Source organism: Anser brachyrhynchus, assembly GCF_964034855.1.
Source record: "Anser brachyrhynchus genome assembly, chromosome: 25".
Lineage (NCBI taxonomy): Eukaryota > Metazoa > Chordata > Aves > Anseriformes > Anatidae > Anser > Anser brachyrhynchus.
In genome coordinates this window covers 3,534,188-3,560,575 of record NC_137718.1, presented here as the reverse complement: position 1 = coordinate 3,560,575, position 26,388 = coordinate 3,534,188, and the positions used below count along the sequence as shown (strand labels likewise).

The window sequence follows — 26,388 nt, the reverse complement described above, 5'->3', positions numbered from 1 at the left end:
GTGTGGACGGGGAGGAAAAGAGGAAAATAAGCATAATTATACAAGGACGTCTTTTATTTCAGTACATTCAAGACAAAAAGAAAAGAAAACAATTCGAGAACAGGATGTACCTTCACTCAAGGCTTTATCTCCCCTGCCCCTCTCCATTTTCCTCTCTTCCCTTTTACAATCAGAAATTGCATAGAATTTGTTTTTTCAATCAGAAAATTCAACTCGTCGCCGTGAAACCCACGTCTGCACCGAGCGGAGGGCGAGCTGCTGCTGTTGCTAGGGAGGTGAATATTGTCCTCGCACGAGATCCCACCCCGATGGGTTTTCTCCAACGCCGCGCGCGGCATCGTCGCTGCTGGACGCGGGCAGCGAGCCGCCCCGGGCGCTGCGTGGGGCACGGGCAAGGGGAGCTGGTGGGAAGGGTGCTCCCACCCCGTTCCCTGCTCTCTTTTCCCCCTCCTCAAAGGGCTCCCCGACCCACACCCCAAAAAACAGAAGGGAATTTAAAAAAAAGAAAAAAAGCTAAAGATAACCCCAGAACTAAACGAAAGACACAGAACCCCTGAAATTCCAGGCGTTTCAAGGCCTCTTTGAGTTCACTGTGTTGGTTGGTTGGTTTTTGGCATTTTAATATATATATATCTATGTATATATATATATTTGTATATATATATATGTACGTTAACAACTCCTCAGACGGACTTTCAGCACGTGCTGTTCCTCGCAGGGAGCACGTCCCATCCCTTCCTCCCTCTCTCAGGCCGCCTGCCCCATTCTAGAAAGGGAGAAGTTTAGCACCTGGAACCTGGTGCCTCGGAGACTAGGTCCTGGAGTACCCCAAACGAAACGGAACGAAATAATAACTCCTCCCTTCCCGTCCCTCGTCCACAGCAAAGAAAAAGTCCCTCCCCCCGCCCGATGCGAACACCCCCCCTGTGAGTCTGTGTGATGGGGAGACAGCGGCCTTCCTGCTGGCCTGGGATGGAGAAGCTCCAAGAAGAACTCTCGCCCCCGGGGTGGGCGATGTCTGCTACACGAATTACCTGCCGCGTCCCCTCTTTCCCACCCGGGAGCTGCGTGGAGATGGCTGCTGGAGGCAGCCCAGCCACAGGAGCTCGCTCCTGGTGCCTCAGGTTTTGGCGAGCCGCGCATCCTCTCCAAAGCCCACCCTCCGGCCGGGCTTGTGCGTCAGCCCCAAGGCGGTCTGCCGTGCTCTGGAGAAGCTGGGTAACTGCTTTTAATTTAAAAACGAGTTTGACATTGTACAAGTCCGTGTTCTGTAAAATGGAACAGGACCCTCTCGGCCCACCCCGGCTCCCCCCAGCCGCCCCCCGGCTTTACTCGGGCTCGCTGCTGTTGGTGGTCTTCTCCCACTCCAAGCTCTCCTCGCTCTGCGCGGGCGAGCCCGGAGGCGGCCGTGCCCGGAGCCCCTGAAACCTGCGGCACTCGGGGCAGACGCGGATGTGCGTGCAGCCCCGGGCGACCAGGGCAGCTTCTTGTGCCAGTCTTTGTGCCAGGGGGTCTGGCTCTCCCCCGCTGCACAGCTTCCCGTTGCTGAGCGTGGTCGTGCTGCGGGCTCGGCGCTCCTCGGGGATAACGGGGCGAGTCCGTGTCATCCCCCCTCGCCTCCGACGGGGGTGGAAACTGTCCTTGCAGAGGATGATGTTGCGCAGCTCCGTCACCATTTCTTGGCACACCGACACCTGGAAGGCAGAGCCAGGACCCGCTGCTCACCCAACCGTGCTGCAAGCCCAGCCACCCTGCCTCTGCTCTGGATCCCGATGCCAAAATGCTACGGGATCAAGTTCTAGTTTGGCCACTGGATTTTGATACCAGCACTTGGACCCTCACGTTTGTTTTAGCCCAAGAGATTCCACCTCTTGTTGGAGACCCTTCTGGATCTCCAAATCAGCTTGGGATCCAAACCTGTCGGAGGCAGAAATTCTCAGATGTTTCAGGCTCCAGGGAAGGTACCTGGATCTTGTGCACCTCTGATCCCTTCAACAGCCCTTGGAGCATCCCTACAGCCTCGATCTTAGGATGAAGGTGTACATGAGATGTCCCTGAACTTCAGACCCCTACCCAGAGCTGAGGTCTCAGCACTAGGAATGCCATAAGTACTTCTACCCCCTCGGGACACTTTCAGGTCCTACCTCTGACTGCTCAGAGTGCCGAAGGCTCCACAAAAATTCCAGCATTGCCATAAAAATCGCTACGATTAAGCCACAGATGAGAACCACGAAGATTCCACCAATGTTCTCCATCCCCAGGCCTAAAACAAAGCAGAAGAGACAGCGCTGTGGGGAGGCAGGCACGACATAAATTGCAGGCATCATTGTGCAGAAATCCCAACCCTTTGCTGTTAGCACTGCGCACACCCAGCCAGAGACCAAAACCACGGAGCCAGCACCGTCCTATTAATAGCTGGCTGCATGACTCAGATGGCAAACCAAATGACTTGCAATAACTGCACGATCGAAGACGCATTCTCAGAAATGATGATTTTGCAGATAAACAGCAAATACATTGGAGGAAAGTACAAAGCAATTTGTGGACAAACCGAAAACAGGGGGGAAAAAACGGGAGATCAATCGGGTACATTAATCCCTGCAAATTATTCACCCAGCTCTAGTTGCTTTGAACTTTGCGACAGCAGATGAGCAATGCTGTTAAGGAGGCAGAGATGACGAAGACAAGAAAGGGCTTTAAAGGAGGCTGGTACGAAGAAAACCTCCTTTGATCGCATTACAAAGTGCTGGTGAAAAATGATTACAGCTGCTTGTGTTGCAGTAGCAGGGAGAGGTTCCAGACAAGACCACGACCCAGAGCCGTTTGATGTGACTTGGTGGCCACGTGGGGACGTTGCCCAGGGGTACCTGGTCCTAAACCTGCCTGTCCTAAACAGCTTGTGCTCCAGAAACCTCACAGCTGGAGGGAAAACCCAGCCCTCAAGAACCCACCCCGAGCTTCCCACATGCCAGGGATGTCACCTTGCTTCCCACCACGACTCCTGTCCCCCAAAAACTGCCTGAGCCCTGCAGAATGGGACCGAAAGGGTGCTGCAGCAGGAGCAGATCCAGGGAGCAGTGCCTGCCTCTTAGCGCACGCTGCCCAAAAACCAGTTCTGCTCTCCTCGGCTTCTTGGGTTTGGGTCTCAAGTGGCCAGGGCTCCTGATTGGGCTGATTACTAAAAAGCATGCGGTGTTTTGCACCGAGGTGACGGTATGAGGCCATTACTCAACAAGAGCATCTATAAAAACCTTCCTCTCCCCTCTGTAACATTAAATCAAAGTGCAAGAATCAATGATTTATTGACTTAATCTCTGCATGGCTTTTAGACATTAAATCTCACCAAAATCCTTGTAAATCGCTGACCTGTTTTGTTCTAAAACGTAAGAGGTCACAATTCTCCCTCCTTCTCCATCATTCTTTTGGCATTGCCTCCAGAGCAATCCAGTGACTCTGTAAATCAGCCCATCGCAGAGACGTTTCCACTAAGACAGCAATTACAGGGCAGAAAACATATCCCATAATCACAGTTTAGACCCAAGATAAAGGCCATCCTCTCCTCCCAGCATCTCTCAAATCCGAATTTAAGGCCAGGATCAGTCTCTCTTCATCCTTCCACGGTTCCACCTGGGTGTCAGATCAGATACCCGTTCCCAAGCTTACCAGAGAGGGATTTCTTTCCTCTGTGGGCAGTTTTTATCCCCTCTACCACCTCCCTGCCCAAATCCTTGAGAACACCTACGCTTTCTCTCTGATAGGATATAGCTGGGGATTTATTAACGAGGCGAACAAACCACCAGAACCTTCTCCAATCCCTGTTCCACTGTTCACTAGGTACATGGAAGAAGAGCCTCTATCCTTCCTGCTTGCCTTCAAACCAACTATTTTATTAGGTTGTCACCTTGCCTTGAGGCCAGTTGTCTTGCTCTGGCCCAGCACCTCCTGCCTCCAAGCCACGGCTATGTGCGGGGCAGCAGGAGGGATAACCAGCACCCCATCCCTTTGGGGCCTCCTCCAGCCAGCTCACAAGCTTCATGCACAGCCCAACGTCTGCTGTATCGTCAGGAAAACATGAGCACAGTCGTGCAGCCGGCTCGGCTCTGTCTCTGCACTCGGAGAGGTCAGAGGACTCGCCTTGCGACTGGGCACTGCTGGCCACATAGAAAATGCTCGCCGAGGAAAGGGCGACTGCCAAAACGAAAAAATGCAGCAACTGCGGGAAGCTGGCAACTGCTGTCATGCTGGGACATCAGCCTAATGTGGTAGCTTTTATGGCAATTTGCATAGCATTACCCAAAAGAATTTGCTCCTCAGTTTACAGATGTAGCAATAAAGTCCTTGTGTCCCTTCCCCCAGCTGTCTGAAAGGCGCTTTCACTCGGAGCCATTAAGCAGCGGGCCTGCGGTGGAGATCCATCTCCCTTGCAGGAACCCAGGATTTTGGTCTGATCCCTTCAGCCATCCATTTTCCCATGTAATGCTGCAGACATTCATTAGAAGCTAATTTCCCCTCCATATGCCTCCAATATTTGTCATTTGGTTGTTCCGCTATCTTTGCCCCAGGCAAAAACACACAGCATGAGGCACCGCAGAGCTGTTTGGCTTTCTCCTTGAATTGTGAAGGAAGGAACCTCGGGTCAGGAGAAGGGGAAAAAGCGATTCTCTGGCGGAAAACCCAGCAGTGCACACGTGCAGACGGACCTTCATCCTTGCACCGCTGCCGGGGATGCTCCTACCTCCTGGTCCCTACGGTGAGCCACGGGCGGGGGGCGCAGCGTACCTTTGGCCCTGTGGTCCTCCTCCTTGGGACATTTGCCTCCTTCCCACCACTTGCGCTTCAGGATTTCCAGGCGGTTGTTCTCCTGCAGCTGGAGAATGGCCAGGTCGAACTCGTCGCGGAACACGGAGCCTGCAAGAGCAAGAGGCAGGCGCTAAGGCACCGCTCCGGCCTGCCTGCCTCCCGCTCGGCCCCGCGCGCTGCCCTGCCACCAGCCTGCCCCGAACGCTCCTCCCGGCACCTTGGGAGCTCTCTTGCTCCGTGCCAGCCCTCAAAACCCACTGCTGCCCCGCTGGGGCTGTCCATAAATTCACCTCACTTGCAGACAGCAGTTCTGCCTGCACCCCAAGACCCACATACGGCACTTAAAGGAGTCTGTAGCCAGGGAGAGCTTTGCTAGCCTTGCTCTAAGGCTCCTGTTTCAATCTGGTGCACTGCAACGGCGCTGGATCCAACCTATGTTCACGGGAGAGGATGCTCAGCACCCAGCCCCACTGCAGGCCCCGTTATTCCTGGGGCCAGAGCTGCAGAAGAAGGGCCGTGGGAACGGCAGCAGCTCTCCTGGTAACTCTGCACTATTGTCCCGGCGAGCAGCTTTCTGCTCCTCTTATCTGCTACGATTTCACTGCTTAACAAGACAATGTCAGAACAAATTTAGTCATGAAAGTACAGATCTGTACTCACGATCGGGTTACCGTGACTTTACAAGCTTACTCATGTCAGCTAAGCTATAGTAGCTGCCTGTGCGAAGGTTCTTGCGTCATTCAGCTCAATTTTGTGTGGCTACACGGGGTGCTCAGAGGTCAGGGACCAGGCGTCGAGCCTGAGAGACTGGCCCAAAGATCAGCGATCGTTTTGGATAACAACCGCTACATCCTTTTCCTTGCTGCCCTGGGAGATGGGCTTCTCTTGTTGGCTCTCCTATTTGAAAGACAAAAGCCCTGCATTTGGTGGAACCTGATCAGTAGGTGAGATAGGACTGAATCGTCCAATTCTCTCTCTGTCTGGGAGTTTTAAGAACCACCAGCTGTTAAGACACTACAGGAGTTGCACCAGCATTACTTTTACAGCACTTCTGAGGTGAAGCGAGAAGCACAAAACGATTCAAAAACCACTGGTTCAAAAGGGAAACAGTCAGCAAAGAGCATGTATGCAGAAAATAAGCAGCAATTTTGAAACATCTTTCACACGAATCATTTAAAGAGCCGCAGTCACGTGTCACCTGGCTCCGGACCAGAGCAGGGTCTCGCACATCTGGCCCTGAGCGTGCACCTAGTGCAGCTGCAGTGCATTTGATTTTCCTCCTGAGTTTAAAAAAAATGACCCTGGGCAGAGCCGTGAAACGTGACCTCGGCCTTAGAGCCGGTTCAGCCTTTTCAAATGCTCCGGTCCTCTGCTGACAGCTGAGAAGGACTAGAATTTGTCTTCACTGCCTACCGACGGGCATGCCAATCCCGTAGCCCTTGGTGTCCAGAAGGCCCCCGACCTGCGTGAGGTTGCAATTGCGCTGACGATAATACTCGTTCATGGTGGACTCCAGCAGGAAGGCGTAATTGGAGTTCAGCACGCGCGCGATCCCTTCCTCCGTGCTCTTCACGAAGACGCTGGGCTGCTTGGAGTACATGTAGTTCCACATCCGCTGGTACGTCTGGTAGCGGGAGTTCTGCCGGAGAGAGAAGGCAAGCATGGATAAGCGGGAGCACCTTGAGGCGATGTACACCCCGAATTAGACCCTCCTGTAAAATGAGGGTCCCCTTTCACAATGGGAAAAAGGAGTCGAAACAGATCTGGTGCCCGATTCGCATGCGGCTGCCTAACCTCCAGTTATTCCAACGAGATTCAGAGGCCCAAATGTCTTGGTGGATTTGAGACTTTGTTGGCAAGGCTGGGCATGAAATGCATACCTAATCCCAATTAGTTCCATCACGTCTCTTTGCATAAATTCAGTTTGCAAAAAATGCAGTTTCCGTAACTGTATCGCAAACAACAAAAAAAAGCCAGAAGAAATAGCTGACGGATGGCTTCTTTAAGCCACTGAACGCTTCCCATGCCCTTGTGCTCAGCAGGCCACCAGAGACAGACACCGCCAGCCCGAGAAGAGCACTGAGGTCTGGGCACAGAGTCAAAGCTCTCCGGATTTTGCTGTTCCCTGAATCGGGATTTTGGTGCAAAAGGGAACCGAAGTGCCTGCTTATGAGAACTGGGGGCTTTTGGCTGAACGTAGGTTGGACACAAAGCAAGGTGCTCCAGCAATGGGTGCTGCGGGGTGAGGACAGCCTTGGCCATGCCTGCTCAGCCCACTGCTGCACTTGAGTCACCACCCTGACACCCAAGGCAAATGGATCCTTGCAAACGGGGCTGCAAATGGTCCGAGAGCACCTTGCACTCATTTCTTTCCCACCACCAGCTACTCCAGCACGCACCAGGCAGCGCAGAGCCACAGACAGGGTTTTAGCCTTCAAAGTCTGCCTGGGAAGAACCGAGTGCCTCGTACACAGACACTTTATTCACTTGGGCTCTTCAGCTCATTTTAGGTGTGACGTTCTGCTTAAAAGTAGCTTTTTGCCAAACCCCTGAAGGGCAGAAAGTTAGGCTGAAAAGCTCAGGCTCACTTGAGATGTTTCTCAGGCTTCTTCCCAGTTCAGCTCAGACTCAGCGGAAAAGAGAAGTGAGAAAAGCTTTCTCTCTTTCTCTCCTCTTGGTATTTCAACATGTAATACACAAATAATCCTCGAGCAGTTTTGTGTACCATCAGAGCACCGCAGAAAAGATTCACTCATTTGTTTCCCTTCTGAATCCAGGAGGAAAGCCAGAAATGAAACTGGGCTAAATAGCACGTATCAAGTTTGCACACGCTTGACTTGTGTGTTTTCAGTGCCCCTGACCCCATGCAAACTCCGCTTTGCACCAGCACATTTCCATAAGCTGGCCTACCAGGGGACTGCAAACATTTCTTTGCTTACCCAACCTGAGGGACTCGCACAGAGAAGCTAAGATCACATCCAACATGCACAGGGACGTGGAAATCCGACTGCAAACGCTCGGCTGCTGAGGACCACGTTGTGCCATCGCTGACACGGGGATGTGCACCCCTTTCTCACCTACGTGGTGGGGAACTCCAAACGTTAAGTCACTTTTTGAGTCTGAGCAGAAAGGTCTGCTCCCTTGGGGTCCAGCACAGATGTCCTGAGCCCAGTCCTCCAGCATCCCAAAAGCATGCTGGCTGCTGCCTTACAAATCCCTACCTTCCCTAGCCTCTGCTGTGCCACCTCCACCATTTACCCCGTCGCCACACGTGGTGGAATTAGCCCTGCGCAACCAAACAGCCAGGGAGCTCCCCGAATGTCTCCTCAATGCCAGAAACCTGGATGCCACACACCAGAAAGAGGCCTGGCAGGCTGGGGCAGCATCCAAAGCTGACCGAAGGGTGCCCTCCGCACCCCCTGCCCCGCTTAGCAGAAGAATGGGGTTTACTTGGAAGAAGGTCATGCTGGAGCCGCCGTGAATGGTGCCGTACTCGATGGCTGTCTGGTCAGCCAGGTCATCCACGGATTCGATGGGGACATCCATCCGCTGCACGGTGAGGAAGGCTGCCAGGTTGGCCGTGTAGGAGGAGATGATGATCAAGGTGAAGGCCCACCTAGGGAAAGAGGAAGCGAGGACAGTGAGAGAGACAGTGAGCTGAGACTAGAATCATTAGGGCTGGAAAAGCCCTCCGAGATCAGCTGGTCCAACCATCCCCTACCACCAATGTCACCCACTAAGCCATGTCCCCAAGCACCACGTCCAACCTTTCCTTGAACACCCCCAGGGACGGTGACTCCACCACCTCCCTGGACAACCCGTCCCGATGCCTGACTGCTCTTTCTGAGAAGAAATGTCTCCTCATTTCCAACCTAAACTTCTCCACGGGCTGTGTCTGACCTCCATCCCCGCCCCCTGCCTCTCCATCTGACCCCGAGGGCTGCCTTCCTTTCGAGGAAGGCTGACCTTCTTACCAGACTCCACTGACGCAGCGCGTGGACAACGCCTGGGGGGCGATGGTGGAGCCTTGCTGCATGAAGCCCCCGACGGGAAACCACAGGCTGTTGCCGAGCGAGTACTGGTTGATGAGGAGGTTGCATCTGCCTTGCGAGCAGGGGTGGGGGCTGTACCACTCATACGGCGTCAGCCTGACAGGAGAAATAACAGGTAGCTCAGGTAACTTGCTAGGAAACGGGGTGAAACTTGGGTGAAAAACAGCAAAAAAAAAGTGTAAAAAAAAAAAAAAAAAAAAGGAAAGCTGAAAAGCCCTAGCTCTCCTGGAAGCAGATTTTTCTGAGGAGGAAACTCTTTGCTGTCGGTCGATGCCCAGGGCTCAGAGCTGTGTGAAACGCTTGCTCTGAGATTCAGGAGCCAGAGGTTTTGTTGTGAGATTTGCGAAAGTTTCGAGAGGCTGTGCTAAAACCTGGCCAAGGGCTGTGGGGAGGCTGAAGGCCTACGTGTGAATTTGTAACGCTGACAAGAGCGGCAATCATAATTCCAGAAGCGCATGGTCTCGATGCAGAATGGAAATCAGGCATCTCCTGCTGCGTTCCCTGCCAGAGAAGGAGCATCCATGGCAAGTTCCAAAGCAAAACACGTGAGACCTGGCCGAACATCGTCATCAAGTAAGAATTGTCACAAATGGTTGCTCCAAGAAGGTCTGGTTGCCCCAGCAAGGTCTAGATCTAGGTCCCAGGTCTGGTTTGAAGCCAAGTGCTGATGTTTCAAAGCATCGCAAGCTTTCAGCACTCACAGGGATGGGACAGGGGTGGGAATCTGAAATAAGTGACAGCACGTCACTGAAGTGATGGCAGCCCGGCTCTCTTTTTGGGCTGTTTTCAAACCTCGGTTCCCTGGTTGCTAAGAAAGTCGTCTAAATCCTACGCTGCGGTTCATTGTATCGCTAATTGTTAGCAGAGCTGGTTCCTGGGCGGCTTGTTTAGGGGATACTGCAATACAGCTGCAGGGCTGTGCCAGATTGTGCAGCATTTCACCCAAAAAGCTGTTAGCTTTCAGCCCTGCCTCTCCCACCTCACTGCAGTGCTGGTTACGGAGGTTATTTCCTGAAGACCTCGTGCTGGGGCCCAGGACTGGCAGTAAGACAAGCACTGAGCTGGGACAGCGCTCTGAAGTTTGCAGGGTCAGGAGCTCCTCACGGCCGAGCTCAGCATCCAAACCTCTGCCTCCGGAGGAAGCCAGGCAGAGGCACCTTGCTGGAGGAGGATGTTTAAAACGCGGAGAGGGGGTGGAAGGGCACCACATCTCAGTCTGCAGCGTGCCAGGCTGCATTATTCAATGGTTTCTTCAGGACCGTGCTGCTGGGGCTGTAACGGGATTCAAAGAAAGCCTTAGAGCCCTGTCAGCATGACGACTTCGGCCATGCTAAGGGACCAAGTGACAGCACAGCTCCATTTTCGTAACGAGGACTGGGCATTAACCACGTCCCAACGCAGCGCTCGAGCCCTGAGCACACCTCGCTGTGCATCTCCAGCTCAGAGCCTACCTGAGAGCGAAAAGCCCCGTCCGTGGCACCCGAATCCAGCAGTTTGCCACGGGGTGAGGGCAGGCAGCTCCGCAGCACGGCCCCTGGAGCGCTGACCCGGTGCCTCGATGGGAGACACGCCGCAGAGAAGCTCAAAGCGCTCGGTGACATTTTTTTAAGGCTGATTTAAATTAGTCATAGGGAATCTGAACTGAGAGCTGTCAGGCGAGGCTCTGCACGTCAGCTGGGAGGCTCTGGAGGGATATTAATGAACTTCCCCGTTCTGTACACACTGCGTTTTGAAGGACTGACACACGTCCTGCAGTTCGCATTAAAATCTCTCAACGCATTCGCCGGCATCTGCCCTTCGTGGCTGAGACACGCCGTTGGGTTTCTCTCTTGCCATCTGAGAACCCGCAGCCAGCAGCACCGTTTGCACAGCCCCTGCCCTAATCCCCATCCTTGTCCCACTCTTCCCAGGCAGTTTTTGGCACCACGGGGGCCACGCACGCTCCTGTCCCCCCCCCCATCCCAGCCATGCCCGTGGCCACCCAGCGCTGCCACTGGGTGATGCTCTCCCAGCAAAGTCCCCGTCCCCAGCTGGGGGCTGGGACCACCCTGCCCCTATTGCCGCGACCCCTGAGCTGGTGGCCTTGGGGACGTGCCCACGTGCAGCCCCTCGCCACGGGGCTGGGAGCGTGACGCTAGATGGCACCGCGAGGAAAGGAAAGGCGGCGGCGGCCACATTACCGAGCAACCAAGAAGAGGACGCAGCTGACGGCCAGGTAGGCGAGCAGCATGAAGAGCCAGACGCCGGGGGAAAAGGGGTCCAGGAAGGAGAAGTAGCCAGGCTTGCGGCCCTGGAAGGGAAGCAAAACTGAGTTTGAGCTTTTTTTTTTTTTTTTTCCTATAAATCGAGCAATTCGTTCTTAAAAGGAGACAAAGAGACACACCTGGCCTGATGGTGACAGTGGCTGGGAGTGACAGAAGGGAAATAAAAGAAAGAAAATGGAGATTTGCAAAAGTCTCGCGGGGGTGAGACACGGCCACGAGCGAGCACGCCCTGCAGCAGCTCCCCGCTGGGATCCCTCTCCTAAGACCATTCCTCCCCCTACAAAAACAAGGGCTTTTGTTCCTCCAGGCAAACAAGCAGGTGAACTGATGGAAAGGCATGACAACTGCAGCCCTCTCCTCGCTGGCAGGGCGCGCTGCCCTGCTCGCCTGCGGGATCTGCAAGGGGGGAGCCCTGGGTCACCCACCGGGCTTCACACCGCACGTGGTGGCTGCGAAGGGGCACCCCTGGGTGCCAGCAGTGGGTGGGAGCGACAGAGTGGGGAGAAAACATTTTAATGCAAAAAAGAAAAAAAAAAACCACCCTTTTGCAATATTTCTGGCTTGCTTTCTTCAGCCTTGAAATGTTCCTGCTGTACCAAACTCAATAAAATTATTACTTTTATCTCCGAGAACACGGTATTTTTATCTTCAGGATGCGTCAGAATTTCCTGCTTCTACCTCAGCAACACCACCTTGGAAAGGAACACCTTCCTCCTCCCAAAGTACCTTCCAAGTTTCACAAGGACGCTGCCACCACCGAAATCTCGTCGAGTTTAGTGACGTTGGAACAAAGGGAGGATCGATTTCTGGAAGTTTCTCGCAGGCTGAACACCTCCCGTTCTGCTGGGAGCATCTCTCCTGCCGCCACCAGCTCCGTGCACGCGGCTCCTCTGCGGCACAGCCTCCTCGGGGGGGGAAGCAGGCACTGGTTTATCTCTGAGCAAACTCAGTGCTGCTCGGGGGAGAGGCAAAAAGAGAGCAAAAGCCACAGGAGTAAAGAAAACGAAACCCCAAAAAGCTCTCTGTGCAGTCTGTAGTACCTCCGTGGAGCGCTTTGTTTAGGCACCGGGCACATCTGATGCTCCTCTCCCACCGTGTTCAGGCGACATTCATCGGGCTCAGGACTCTTCTTCGCTTACTGTCTCCTCCAAAAGGCTCCCAGCAAAAACTCACAACTCCTAACGTGGGGCTAAAAGCATTCGTTAAGGCTGTGCGCAGGTGAGCACAGTCAGTCCTTGCACCACACAACCTCAGGCTTTAGGGTCTGGAGCCCTCATTTTTCTGTAATCCACTGCCTCCCTCTGCTCGTGGCACACATAAACTGATAAATAGCAGCTGGTAACAAAACCCACCTCACTCCAGTTGCTGTAGCAAGCCCGGTGCCTTGGATAGACCAAAGCATTTTAGAAGTGCACTTAATCCCAAGGCAGTGAACGATTTTCTGTTTTCACAAAAAGTCCCCAGGAAACATAGATGAGTTTTGTTTCCTTACACAGAGACAAGAGGGGCATTTTAAATTCCTTCTTTTCTATAAAAAGACTGTTTTACTACTGAAATATTCCTACACTTATGCAAAAACTGAATTTCACAAGGTCTTGAAATTCTTCTGAAGACTGAGATGTTGCTAGAAAAGGCAATAGTTGTTGCACAGAGACCTTCCTCTGACAAAAATATCTAGGATACTGCGATATTCTCAGCTCCAGTCACCAGCTGGGACCGTAGTATCTCTGAAACCTTCTACAGCAAACTCTGCCCTACAAATTACTCCGTAACATCTCGTCCCTGTATCCTTAAAGACAAGAGGAGCTGGAGGCTGGGATCTACAGTAGTATTTTCAGAGGTTCTGGCTTGTTAAGCCTTGTAACAACAAGGTGAGTAAGGAGTCAGTGGTTCGCACCTTCCCGTGTCCATTTTTGACTCGTGATGCCAACTGGGAGCCAAGGGTAGGGGTTACCAAAGCTTCTTCAGCAACCACACGGCTCTCCTGAGTGCCCCAAGCACCCCTAATTCCCTTTATCACCTAGAGCAAGGCTTGTTCCGCTGCCTCTCCCTCCACAGGGGTTTGTAAGCTCAGATACAAGCTTGGAAAGGGGAATTACGAGGTGGGAAGGCACCTCCTGCCTTCAGCCGAGCAAATGGGAGCTTCTCCAAAATAAATCGGCTCCGAGCGGCTCATCCTTGCCCGGCATCCCAGAGCCAGCAGGGAATTCCCAGGCATCGTCGGCGCCTCAGCCGCGGCTCCCTCGTGAGATGCTCCTGTAGCAAAGTCCCTTTCTGTAATTAGGGCCCCAACGTCTTCTCCGTGTTTCCGGGGCAGTTTGTCAATAAATTATGCTCATTAGGGAAATTGCGTTGGAAGCTGGAAGTTCCAGGCTTGGCAGTGAGTCTCTCCTGTGACTTGCAGCAGTAGTAGTTCTGCTTCTCTTCAGCTGCAGTCATTTCCAGGCTGCTGCTACATATTCTTTTCATTCACAGTCGTGGATAAGAATAAAGATATTCTGTTCCCACGGAGGGCACAAACTCTCTCTTATCTGTCTGTTTTGAAGATGGGACTGACAATATCTGGTGTCTGTCAGATATTTTTAGCAGGTCCCAGTACAGCGTTGTTAATTGGAAGAGCTATTTTGCCTGGAATAGAAATGTTCAAAGTGTCCAATAATTGATGAAGGCCTCCTGCAGATCCTCAGACGGAGGCAAGAGGGATTCACTCACCCTATTCAGGGGTTCCTGGAAGTCCTCGTGCTCGGCCAGGCAGGAGGTGAGTTTCTGGAGGGGGCAGATATTGGGGTCAGAGCCTGACTGTGCAGGACATGCAGGGAAAAGAGGAGGAACCAAATGTCCCGCTGGGTTCAGCGGTGCTCAGGCTCGTGGCAGACACCTTGAGCTCCTTGTTTGCCCCCCAGCACCATGCGCTCACCAGGACAGCCTGGAGGGACTGGCTGGGGAGGAGCTGTGGCATCGGTCCCCCCAGTTCTTGCATCTTCTGCAGCAGTCAGAGAGCCCCTTCGAGCCTCAGTTCACCTGTCCTGAGCTCAGCTCTTCCAGCGTGCTCACTACATCGACGCTTTCCCATCTCAAGGGAGAGCACGGCAAAGGTTTTCAGGGCTGATGACCGAGGATCACGTGCAGCCTGGTCCCTCAATCCCTTCCACAGAGGCAGGTGTGAGCAAAACCAAGTGTGTGCTACAAACAAAGCAGGCTCCCAACATACCTCCGCGCAGGAAAAAAAAGCAGCAGGCACCTGCCAAGGAGGACCTGTCATTACCTCCTGCCCTCCGCAGGGCCCACCAGGATGGGAAGGCAACAAACAAAGCGAGCCTTTTCTCCTCGCAGCCCGCGAGTCAGAAAGCCTATTAGAGCCCCCGCGTCAGAAATCCATACTTGATTATATCACAACGAGTGGAATTGAGAAAAATGACAGCCCCATTTAAAGCTGCCATCTTCGGTTATGTGTGATAAGAGGCGCAGCGTGGTGGCTGGGCCGGGTGGGTGGGGAGGAGAAAAGGGGGAGAAAGCATTTGCAAGCGGAGTTATACGGAAATTAAAATAAAATGTCATCACGCTGGGAGGAGACTAGGGCACAGAGGCTACTCCTCAGCAAGAGACACGTTTGTGGTTATTTATTAGCCTACGTCTGAGCTGCGCCGCGATGAACATACGTCAGCTGCAATTTCTGACATTGCGGAGACGTCTGCTGGGGTGGGGAAGGGAAGGGAGGGGCAGGGCGGCCGCCCACAGCTGCTCTGCAAACCCCATCCTTCCAGGAAAATGGGAGCGAGGAGCCTTTCCGTGTTAAACACGTATTTACCAGGTTAATGAGTTAATTCTGCCCAGCTCTCAGAGAGCATCCTCAGCGCAGCAGGAGAAGCTGGGGACCCCCCTGCCATGGGGGTTCCCCATCAGCCTCACGCCGTTCGAGGAGCAGGACCTTGCTCGAGGTTGTGGGGTTGATCGGAGGCAGAACACACACAGGACTCAATCCCCAGACTTTAAAACCCATGTGAGAAAGCAAGGAGCTCGATTATAATCCCAGCCAAGTGACGCTGGCAGGAACACCCCCAGATGCACGGGGGAACTGGCGGTGGGAAGGGAAAGGTAGCGGGGCAGGGACAGTAACTCACAGCTGCCGAAGCCTAAAGGGTCTGTCTCTTTCTGATCGGTTAACTACTGATCCTAAATTCTGCACGTACCAGAAGAAATGGAATTTTAACTAGATTTTAATTACTTGTTTGTTCTTGGCAGGAGCAACTCAGCGCGGAGAGATGCATGCGCAAGTTTGTTTATGCTCGTGCAGAACACTGCATCTCCAACAGCCTTGCGAAGGGAGAGAGGGGGCAGGGAGAGGCAGCTCTAATTGTTTTATCCCTTTGGCTGCTATTGTTGAGCTGACAGGAGACCAGGACTGTAATTCTCATCCCATTTGGCATTGTACAGAGCACACTGCAAAGCCATGGGCTGGGAACAGAAGGATGTCCTGTTGCGCTTGCCTTCTGCAACACCTGGGAAATGGGGGCTTGGAGCTGCACAGCTCCTCCTGGGGGCTCCCCCCCAAAGCTGATGCAGGAGCAAGGGTGTCCGAGAGCCCCCCTGCAAGGCAGCAGCACCCTGGGGACCTCCTGGTTCCCTGGGGATCACCGAGCTCTGCCCCAGGAGGGAGCCAGCACGGCTGGAGGTTCAGCAACGGGAACCAAAGGCACCGAGCTGACACGGGGTGAAAAAGAAAATAAATGTCCGGCACATTTGTGTTTAAATAGGAAAAGAAAATATTTTTATGAGTCATTCACTGTTCTTCTGTAACTAGGCACGTTTGCATGCAAATAATGGAGGGACGTAAATGGCTATAAAATAAGTCGCTTACCATATGAACTCGGTAGAGAATGCTAATTCCCAAAGTCATGAATGGCTTAGAGAAATCAATCACCTTCTCCCGCTCCGCAGTAATCGTCAGCCCCGCCACTGCCAAATCGGCTTTCTGGAGAGAGAGGAGAGCAGAGATGAGGACCCCGAGTCTGCGAAGAGGCAGGGAAGGGGGCACAGCACGCCCAGGGCCATGCGCTCCTGGAAGGTGGGTGTCCCATCCCGATGGGACGGGGTACGTCTGCTGCAGGGCAAGACCTGGCTCTGGGGAAAGCAGCAGGAGTTTTCCTGGTGATGTCCATGCTCACCCAGCGTGTTTCACACAGGCACCCCAAAGCATAACCCACCTCGTGCTCCGGACCACTCTTTGCATCTCCGTAGCTGTGGGTTGCAGCCTCCCGCTTCCAAAGCCCCCGTTAAACACAGCCGCCCCCTTCCCTTCCAGACAAGGCTGCTGTTACTTGCAAGCACCGTAGGTAGGAAATCACAACAAAGCACCATTATTGCTCACAAACCCCCAGTCGTGAAGTTTACAAGCCTGCCAAACCCAGACTCCCAAAATTGCAGCTCAGACTCCAAAAAATTCGGAGGACTGGCGTAAAAATTTCCAGATTGACTTGCAAACCAAATGAGATTGGGGGGCGAGGGGGGGTGTAAAATTTATTCCAACGTTAATACCCTTGTAATATAGATAAGGAATTTGAATTTTAAATATTATATTTATTACTGTAGCTCTTTTAATGTCGGTAATTGCTTTCTATAAAAATGAAACCTCCTCCATTCTCTTATACATTTGTTTGCCTGCTTTGCAGGATGGCAATTATGCATGTGGAAAGAAAGAAAAAGGGGAGGAGGGGGGGGGGGGAGAAAAGCTATTTGCACATGTTGTCCCCGAGTTTCATAAGGTCTGTGCAGAAGCTAAGGCACCATCAGGCCTGAAGACCCGATAAAATATGCGGCTTATCTCTCTGGATCCATGCCCTACTTGCAAATGCACCACTCAAAGGCAAATTTGCTGGTGCACCGCTCATGCCACGCTCTCTGCCCCTGCTGCTCTCGCTTCTTCTTCCCGAAGAAAAACAGGGCCAAGTGCCTCCTGGCTGAGGTTTGCCCGTGTCTTTCACTCCCGCAGCCCCAAAACCACTTTGAGGCAGATGGGGAGGACGGGCCAATAATAGGCAGGAGCTGCAGGAGCAAAGGGCAGCCCTACTGCAGCCTGCAGGCTGGAGGAGAAGGGAAAGAAAGGCAAGGGGATCAGCAAGCCTGCCCGCTAGCAGGTAAGGGGCACGGGGCACGGAGAAGGTGATATTTCACAGCCCGTGCAGGACGGCTTTATTGGACAAGCCCACTGCCGGATTTTTGCAATTGTTTCCCAGCAGCTATTACAGGTTCCTGGGAGGTGCAGGCTGGAGTGAATTATGAGCTGGGGAGGATTTCTGCCTAGCCAGACGTTTACCCACAGGGTTTTTAAAAGGCACCAGCAATCACAGCATCGAGTGTGAGCAGTTCAGCCCTATGTAAGCACCAGGAGATTACAAAGATGGGATCAATTCATCTGTGGAACATGGCATGTGAGGAATTTTATCTGCGGGGAAAGCCTCAAGCTTCCTAACCCTCTCCTGCCTATGTTAACAGGGTTTGCAGGTACCATTGTCCCGGGGAGAGCTCTGCCAGCAAAGCCCCTGGTGAAGATACAGCTCATCCTGACAATGGATTTCCTCTCCCAGTTCTCCAAAAAGTGCCACGGGGTGCCAAAGGATCGGGCTGAAGCACCTGGAGAACATCCCGTGGGCACGGGCCTTCACGGGGTGCACCTGCTGCCTGTGCCGAATGGTGTGAAGGCAATTAGAGCCCGTCTCCCTCTGCTCTTTTAAAGCCCTTCTCCCTCTGCTCTTTCCCTGCCGGCTCAACTTTTGTCCTCCCAAGAGGCAGCACCAGAGCCCCAGCCACTTGCAGGCTGCTGTTACCTCCGCACACCCACGCTCGCCTCCTCCTTTGGCGGCTGCTCCCCGCAGCAGAGACCTGGCTGCTGGCGGCTTTGTCTGCGGCTCTGCTCCCTCCGGCTCCCTGCTCTCCCTCTCCTCTCCAGGCTCAGAAGTCGGGCAACTTCAGGGCTGCTTTCTGACAGCAAGAAACTTTTGATCTGGGAACGGCACGCAGCGCGCTCCCTGCCTGCCCGTCATCCATTTCATGCTTTCGCCTGTGCTTCCTGATGTTCACCCAGCTCGTGTGATTCACCGGGGTCAGCGTATCTTGGTTACAGGCAGCGCTGCAGACCTCGGCACTCTCCTCCCCTCCCCACCTGAGCACGGGTAGGAGTCGGCGTTTTATAGCCCGAACAATGCATTTGGGGGGAGAAACGGGTCTCGTTTCGTGTGTCTGCGCTCCATCTGCGTCCCAGCTCTGGGGAAAGGGAAACCAGGAGGTGAAGGATGGGGGGGGGGAAGAGGGGCAAACGCTGCGGGATTTTCAGCCTTCAGCACAGTTGCAGCTATAAATGTCAGCATGAAATCGGCTTAGAAAAAGACCCAGAGCGTTTTGGGAGTAGAAACAGGCGCTTCTTTAACAAAGCACCGCTCAGACAAGGCCAAAACTCTCACTGGGCGAGAGAAAGCCCAGGTGGGCTGGCGGCGGGGATAAAAGCACGAGCCACCGTGACCGTACCTGGCACTAACCGTGGGATCTGCCGGCATCGGCAGACAAGCTTGTGCTGCCCCTGGAAAGGATGTTAAACACGGAGGCTGAGCCGGGCTCCTGAGGAGGAACAACAATTAAAGCAGCCTTACGAAGGAAATTGCGGGGACTGTCAGTCCGGAGGAGGCAGCCGCCTCCTCGCTGCGGATGCTGACAAGGCTCATCTGGAGGCTAATGGTGATGAATGGGGCCTGACGTCAGGCGCAGCCCGGCCGGGAACGATCCTGACGAAATTCCCGAAACGCCAGGGCCGGGTGGGCGGCCCTGCTGCGGCCCTGCTGCCACCCACGAGCCTCCGGCCGGCGGGGAGAGCCCGAGCGGCGCCAGGCTTTGGGCTGTCCGTGCTTCGGTGCGAAACGCACGCCTGGGGGATGGCTCCGGCAGCACAAACCTGGGATTTCTTGCAGGAGGATGAGTCCCTGACTTCAACAGCAGCTCGGCTCCTAAATCCCCTGTGCCCTCCTTGCCGGTACTGCCAACAGCACACACTGTGGCCAAGGGCAGGGGAAGGTATTTCTTACTGTGTCCCCTTGCTGTGAGGTCTGCAGCCCTGTCCTGTGGCACCGTTTGGTTGCTGGATTGATGCACGGACTGCCCATCTGATCTGCGAGGAGCTATTTCGGGTTGTGCAGGCAGCCAGGGACGCACATTCTTGCATTTAAAACCAGGGCCAGGTGAGGGTCACTCAAAACTGGTTTTTTTTTTTGAAGGATGTCTGTGAATTCTGCCGTATGCAAAGTGACAGCCTGAAAGCCCCGGAGGCTGCCACCCTCCGCCAAAGCCACAAATGGGGACGGGAGGATCAGTCATGAGCGCAGACACCAGCCTCAGGTCTGCCTTCCCCCTGCACTATCTCTAGGGGCAGGAGGAGAAACTCTGCCAGGTGCTCCTGTGCCCTTGGCAAGGGCCAGCTGGGATGACGCACAGGGAAGAGGGACCCTAAAAGCCACCCAGGACCGGCAGGGACACCCACCCAGCTCACACCACAGCGATGTGGGCATGCACACTGTGTGCACGACAAGATCAGCAGCACGCCACCGACCTCCACCACTCGCCCACCCACACCTCCCTCCCACCTGCCCAGCTCCCCCCGGCACGTTGGCAGCCCCCCGGCGCACACACAGACCCCCCCCTCCCTCCCTCTCGACACCCACACACAGTTTTTTCTCGCTGAACACCAACACCCACTGCAGGACTCCGCCAATTTTGGAAGAACTTCTCCCTCTTATCCCCTTCCTCCACTCCCCTATCCTTGGAGCAGCTGAGGACAGGGCCTCGGAGCACAAAGCACCTCCCGTGGTCACGGCAGCGGAGCTGGAAAAGCCTCACCCCAAAGCCTTCAAGTCCTTCCAGGACTGCAAGATGCACAGCTTCATCTCCCCTGCTTTAAATAGAGCTTTAATCGCTGCTGATCTCAGCCAGACTCAAGCCACTGATGCAGAAGCCAAAGGCCCAGCACTGCTCTGCACCCCATCGCTCCCCAGACGGTGCTGTGCAGGGGGGGGACGGCAGGAGCTCGCTCTCCCCAGCCCCTTCTCCCTTGATGCACCCTAAGGCACCTCCTGCAGCAGCACCAGCCTCACGCCACCCACGGGACTTGTACCCACGGGCACGGCACGGGCCAGCACTGCTGTCCCCGTGGCACCCGGCCCTTGCACCTAAATACCCCGCAGGGCCAGCTCCTGGTCCACGCGCCCACCAGCACGCCCACCACCTTGCACCACCCTGCTATTTAAACATCAAAAGATGCCTGGGCAGCTGACAGAGGCTGCAGAAAAAGAAATCCAAGTCTGCATGGAGCCTGCTCCTGCCCGGGCTGTGCTGTCCTTCAGGTGAGCGTGCTGGCGGGGACAGGCACCCGGTGCTGGTGCCCAGCTGAACAGGGCACTGATCCGGCTGTCAGAGGGAGGCCCTGGGAGGCCTCACAGCAAAACCCCAGCATCACGTTCCTGCCGGTAAAGCCTCCTGGCAAGACCACACCAAACCACAGTGTCTGCTGTCAGCTTAGCCCTGTTCCCCGGGGGCAGCCCCGAGGTGGGTGAAGGCAGGCGCTGCTGCCGCAGGCGCTCCTGGGCACGAACACAGCTCCTCGGGAGGAGCAAAGGGTGCTGAGCACCAGCAGCGTGCTGAGAGCTGATGTACAGGCACCGAGCACAGCCACCAAGGCGCTCCGCTACCCAGACAGCGAGTACAGCCGTGGTGGAACAAAGAGAGAGCTGTCACATCGCCTGGAAAATACGCTCGTTGGCTTGTAGCTGACTAGCGAATTCATTTCAGCTCGAGGACGTGCTGGGGAAGAGAAAGGGAAGACAAGACAACCATCGGGGAGTCAAAGCCAGGCTTCCGTACCGCGGCAGGAAGAAGTGAGACGTAATTCTTTCCGTGCTGTTGTCCCCGAAGGCTCCAAAGGCAAACAATAGGCAAGAGGAAGATTCGCTGTTCCCCCCTGTTTGCTTGTTATGGACAGCAGGCGTGTAAGGTGTCAGCCCAGCTGCTGGAGACTGAAGTCTTCTGTGCCAGACCCAGCGGGGCTATCAGCGAAGCCTGCTCCATCCCGAGAGCAGCTCTGCTGCCCTGCTCACTCGAGGGACAGGAATGGTGCTGAGCCGTCCTGCCCCGCATGCACACAAAGACTGGTTAGCTTGGCGGTTTCCAAATTTGTGACATCTTCATTAAGGAAGGGGTTCGAGTCCTTCCAGGTGACTTCTCCCAGGCTGCATTTCCTTCACCTGACCACGATGCTTACAGGGTTCCCGATCTGAGCGCGAGTCCGGCTGCTGACCCGGACCCAGGACCTCTGCAGCTCCTCCAACCCCCCCCCCCCCCGAGCCATCCCATTCCTCGTGCTCCTCAGCTCTTAATCGGTTTTGTGAGCGGGTCGATCAGATTCGTGAATCTTATCGACCTGTGAATTTGGGTCAACAACAAATGGATGTTTGTACAGAAACCGTCTCACTCATATCACAGCGCACAATTAGCTGTAAGAGAATTTTCAGCACTAAGGAATAAATCAATAGCTGGTCAATCCAGCAGCAGTAAAATGAAATATTTTTCCCAGATAGCCCATAGTTGCTCGGAGCAGCTTCAGTGCCACGGGGGCGTTACAGAAATGGAAATAAAATAGAGGGAAGGCATTGCATGGAGCTGGGTAACCTTCCAACCTTCTGGTCCTGCACACTTACATGCATATTGGCCAAAGCTGGCTGTATGAGAAGCTGATCGGGGTGAGGAAGGAATCCCTGCCTTACATTAATACAGCACCGCATGAAGAGTCAGGTGCAAGCTTTCCTTTTGGGTAGGATTTGGGATGCTCTGACCCCTGCGGCAGGTTTGTGTCCTGACTAATGCCCTCAAGGCTGCACAGAGCTGAGCTGGAGGGAGAAAAGTGCCCAAGGAATGAATCCCCTGGCAGAGGAACATGGTGGCCAACACATCCTCTGGTGCTTCTGCCTCCAAGGGGGACAGAGAACAGCACGCACACGGCCAGCTCTGCCCTGCCAGGCCTGGGACCCATCAAAAACTCGCTGGAATCACCCTTCTAAAGCTTCTGAAAGCCTAGAGAGAACCAAGCAGAGAACGCCTGTTCTCATCTCTGATTTCTGATTCAGCCTCGCACAGATTTGCCAGCTCCGTCCTGCTGAAGCAGAAACAAAAATCCTCCTAAATAAAGCTCGAGTTGAAGGAGAAACGATTTGTTTCTCTGCGAAGATGAAGTTAAAACACTTACCGCTACCAAAAGCGCCCTCCAGGAGCTCCCATCTAACGGGGAGGCGCTGCCAGGGCCAGCAGGCCAAAAGCCCGATGGCTGTTCCCTTCCTCACCCGCCCAGATCACACATCACACCCTGCTCCTTCTCACCTCCCAGAAGCAGCGCTGCAGAACCGTTTGACACGTAGTTGCGTGTGCGGACACACGGAGCGAGAGGTGCACAAAAACTACGCCAATAGCCCAGGGCGTTTGCAAACAGCCGTACAGGAGGCTCCTCACCAGAGGCTGCGGAGGAGGAATCTCAGCTGGCACCGAGCTCGCGCTGTGCCGGGAAGGGCGACCCAGGTGGTGGCATCGGTTGAACGGGGACCTGAGCACGTATCCTGCCCCTCAGCACCTCGCTCGGACCCGGAGCTGTCCCACCTGGCTTGGGACACTCAAATGGAGCTGCTAAGGGAGGAGGGAGCATCAGCCGAGCCCCCTTTGCCTGCTGGGGGAGAGCAGCGGGATGCTGGGGGGCATCACGGAGAGATGCGCACCCCAGAGGGATGGAATCGGGTCCTCGTCCCTCCGCTTCGCAGCAGGACACGCCGCTGCTGTAAGGGTAATGGTGGGGTGGCTCGGGTGCTCCTCTGGCACAGCGCTGAGGATTATCACGAGCACACCTCCCCGCGGATTTGCCACCAGCTGAGAAGCTGTCACCGGGTTCTCGCAGGCACGTCGGTAATGACAAGGCAGCGCGGAACCCAGCGAGGAAGAATCGGTTTAAATGGCATCAGTCTTAATGTTGGCTTCGGCTAAGCCTGTTTTACTAAGGATCTCGGAGCATTTCATCAACTGTGTTTAAGCTCCGGGATCCCAGGGGAAGGAGCACCTTTAGCTGCGGGGGAAAACAAAGAGCAGGGAGGGGGGCACAGGAGCGCGCACACACGCACAAAGTGTTGTCAGACCCAGCAAAAGCAGGCAGCTCTCAGGCTACATCACTGCCACGGAGAGGAACGCGAACAGAGCTCGATCCATGCACAGCGAGCAAAAACTGCTCCTCTCCAAAAACAATACCGAAAGTCCAGGTGCTGAAATGAACCTGCCCAAACTTTTCTGGGTAGAAATGGGATTCTTACTCCCTTCCCTCCCTGCTCAAACAGTGCCTTTTCGCAAGTTTGCTTTGATTTCTACTGCCCACCCTGCCAGTACCTGCACATTTTCCTATGTCAAGTTTTCATTATTTTTTTTTCCACTGTGAAAAAAAATAACCCAACACCACTCGGTGTCGAGCAGGGATCTCAGAGCGCAGGCAAAGCAAACAGCCTTGAGAGCACCCAGGGGCACTAGCACCCGCCGCGACTTCGCACGCTGTCACACTGACACAACAACTGCATTTACAACCAGGAGAAAACACTGAAGAGGGATCCTCCGGTCAGAGCCTTGCACGCAGACTAAAACCCCCATCCATCCTTATCATCCTGGAGCACTTAAGAAAGCATCAGGCTTTGCCGCTGCCAAGTCCCACTAGAGCACAGCTAAAAGGAGCGGTTAATTCACTTACCCGAGCAATCAGCTCCCCAACCATCCCTGTCCACGTGCCGTTTGCCTCCGGGACTCCATACACCCCGTCGCCGACCAGGTGGATCTTGTAGTTGAAGCGCAGGATCTCGGCCAGCTCCTTCAGCATGTCCACGCAGAAGCCCTCGTAGCGGTCGTTGCCTTCCAGCTCCTGATGGTTCCACTTCAGCATTAAGTACGGGTTTTCCTGCATCGAAACTGGGCAGCTGTCATTCCCATCTTAGCCGGGGCGTCCCAGCAGCACGGCGCAGCGGGGAGGGGGCTCCCTGCAGGGGCTGGGATGCGAAAGCTCTGATACGGGGCACCTGGGCCAACCTTCCCAGCTCGGCCTCTCTTTCAGCAAACTTGGTGGGATGCAAGGGAATAACGCCCAGTGTGCTTCGGGGTTTTGAGGGTCTTCCAGTAGAAGTAGTGGAAAAAATCATGGGTACCAGCCCAGCACCAGACAGGGAACTTCTATAAGGGTAATTGCCTGTATTGCCTGTACCTGTGAGGTCTTGGTTCATAGAAGTTGCACCCATCTCAGCCAATTTTAGTAATTTTTATGGGTAGATGGGACAACTGTCCCTTCCAACTTACCAGCTGTACACAGAACAAGAACATCATTCAGAGATGAATGTAAAATGGCAACTTATCCCCATTCCAGCCCTCTCCCCAGCTGCTTCTGAACTCATCAAATATCATTTCCATATGAAACATCAACTTGAGTTTAATTACACTGTCATGAATTGTCCTCAGTGCTGTAATTAGAGATTTGATCGTCTGTTCTTTATGAAATCAGTGTGCAACACTGCATGCTGGGGGCAGAGGGGGGTAGGAGGAGAGAATAATGTTGCAGCTGATTGACACCCCTAAGCACTGGGCTGGCGACGAGCTAATGGGAACTGTAGGTGACCCCCTCACTTACCAGGATGGTGGTGACAATGAGCGTGGTGTTGAACAGACTGTCGGATATGTTGGAGGAGAAGATCCTGTTGTCCATGCTGAGTCCTTCAGAAACGTGCCAGTGGCCGATCTGGAGAGAGAAACAGCACAATAAGGAAATTTACAGGACAAATTACTGTACGCTCCCACCATATGGCTCCGGTGACTGACAACCATCCGGCTGGCCCTGTAAAAGGTATTTATGAACGCTCCGTTACTGAGCATGCAGATCAGGATCCTGCTCCCTTATGCCCCCTAGAAGAGCCTTTTACTGTCTCATACGTAGACCTGCAGCTGAGGGAGGCCAGCTCGCTCTTCCTGAGACCCTTTCCTCTCTCCTTTTTCTTCCGTAGATGCTCTCTGATCCCATTAGGTCCCAGCCCATCACTTGTTGAAGAGCTGCCCCAGCCGAAGTCCTCCAACACCACTGAAGTACAGCCCGGAGAGGTGGTGGCTGACCCCAAAACGCCCACGTGTCTTCACAGCTCCTCCATAAACGTGGGGCTCGAGCAAATCCTTTCGTGGTCAGGGCTTTTCCTACAGCGTGACGGATGGCTGAGGACCTCGCAGTCACCTCCAAGCCCCTGTGCTGAGCCAAACGCAGCCTGAAAGCACCGCCACCCCAGCGGGGGCTGAATCGCCCCGGCTGCTGGAGCAAGCCCCTGCAGGCAACACAACAGGGATCCTTCCTCCGAGCTGCCAGCTCAGCACCTTCTGCAGCATCAGCAACGCCCTGCTAAAGGCGCTCACTGTGGCAGGGAGCTCTGAACGGGCTGCGAGCACCTCTGGGGGCTGCACCCAGCATGGGGGCACTGAGCCCCTGATGGGAGACGGAGGCACGGTGATGGCTGTACTGGATCAGGTCTCGGGCATCCTGTTGTTTTGGCAGCTGGTTGTGGCTTGACTCCCATCATGCTCCCAGCAGCGCGGTCACACTGCAGGGCAGGGCACATCTCTGGGAACAAGAGTCTCAAACTGGGAATTTGCCAGTCACTTCTCGGACAGGGAGCTCACCCAGCCCGCATTCCCCAGCTCCGCGCCAAGGTGCTCGCCTCTTGCAGCGGCTGCTGAACAAAACCCCCTCTGCTCTAAGCGCCTCTCTGAGCCAGAGAGCAGTCATAAACATCGCCTCGTTGTTTTCCCCCCTCCTAGACTTCACAAGCAGAGATTAGTGACAGATTAACTTTAATTTTAACAGCCTTTGCTCTTCTCAGATTCCTCCCTCCCCTGCTGGCATATTGAGACTAATTGACTGCCTCCTCCTCTGACAGCGCAGTGGATTTGACCTTGCTTTGAACACAGCACCAAAGCCAAGCACTCCCGTGTGCCGGGGTCCTTCCAGCCCATCCTGGCTTGTTCCAGCTCACGACTGTCCCCTCGCAGGGTGACAATGCCACTAATTGTCTCCTCGTGCTGTTCGCCACATCTGAAGTTTGACGTGTCAGAAGATCCTCAGATCTCCCCCTCTCCTGCAAGACGGGCGTCAAGGTGATTTTAATCATCTCTATCTACGTATAAAGAGCCTC

General features: G+C 54.3%; 1 protein-coding gene across 8 annotated transcripts in view; it reads right to left on the bottom strand.

The window, feature by feature from the left end:
- Positions 1-36: 36 nt before the first annotated feature.
- The window catches only part of GRIK4 (glutamate ionotropic receptor kainate type subunit 4), a 171,223-nt gene continuing 144,871 nt past the window's right edge, over positions 37-26,388 (bottom strand). For 6 of the 8 annotated variants that reach the window (XM_080567578.1, XM_080567581.1, XM_080567580.1 and 3 more), the window contains 11 exons: positions 24,846-24,953; positions 23,922-24,125; positions 15,975-16,088; positions 13,829-13,882; positions 11,033-11,142; positions 8,775-8,948; positions 8,251-8,416; positions 6,214-6,439; positions 4,780-4,908; positions 2,145-2,263; positions 37-1,694 (listed from right to left, as the gene is read on the bottom strand). In XM_080567578.1, the coding sequence (XP_080423704.1) occupies positions 1,329-1,694; positions 2,145-2,263; positions 4,780-4,908; positions 6,214-6,439; positions 8,251-8,416; positions 8,775-8,948; positions 11,033-11,142; positions 13,829-13,882; positions 15,975-16,088; positions 23,922-24,125; positions 24,846-24,953 (1,770 nt within the window). In that variant the 3' untranslated portion in view covers positions 37-1,328. Of the gene's footprint in view, positions 1,695-2,144; positions 2,264-4,779; positions 4,909-6,213; positions 6,440-8,250; positions 8,417-8,774; positions 8,949-11,032; positions 11,143-13,828; positions 13,883-15,974; positions 16,089-23,921; positions 24,126-24,845; positions 24,954-26,388 lie in introns of those variants that run through there. The other 2 variants (XM_080567577.1, XR_013941938.1) reach the window with 2 other exon arrangements.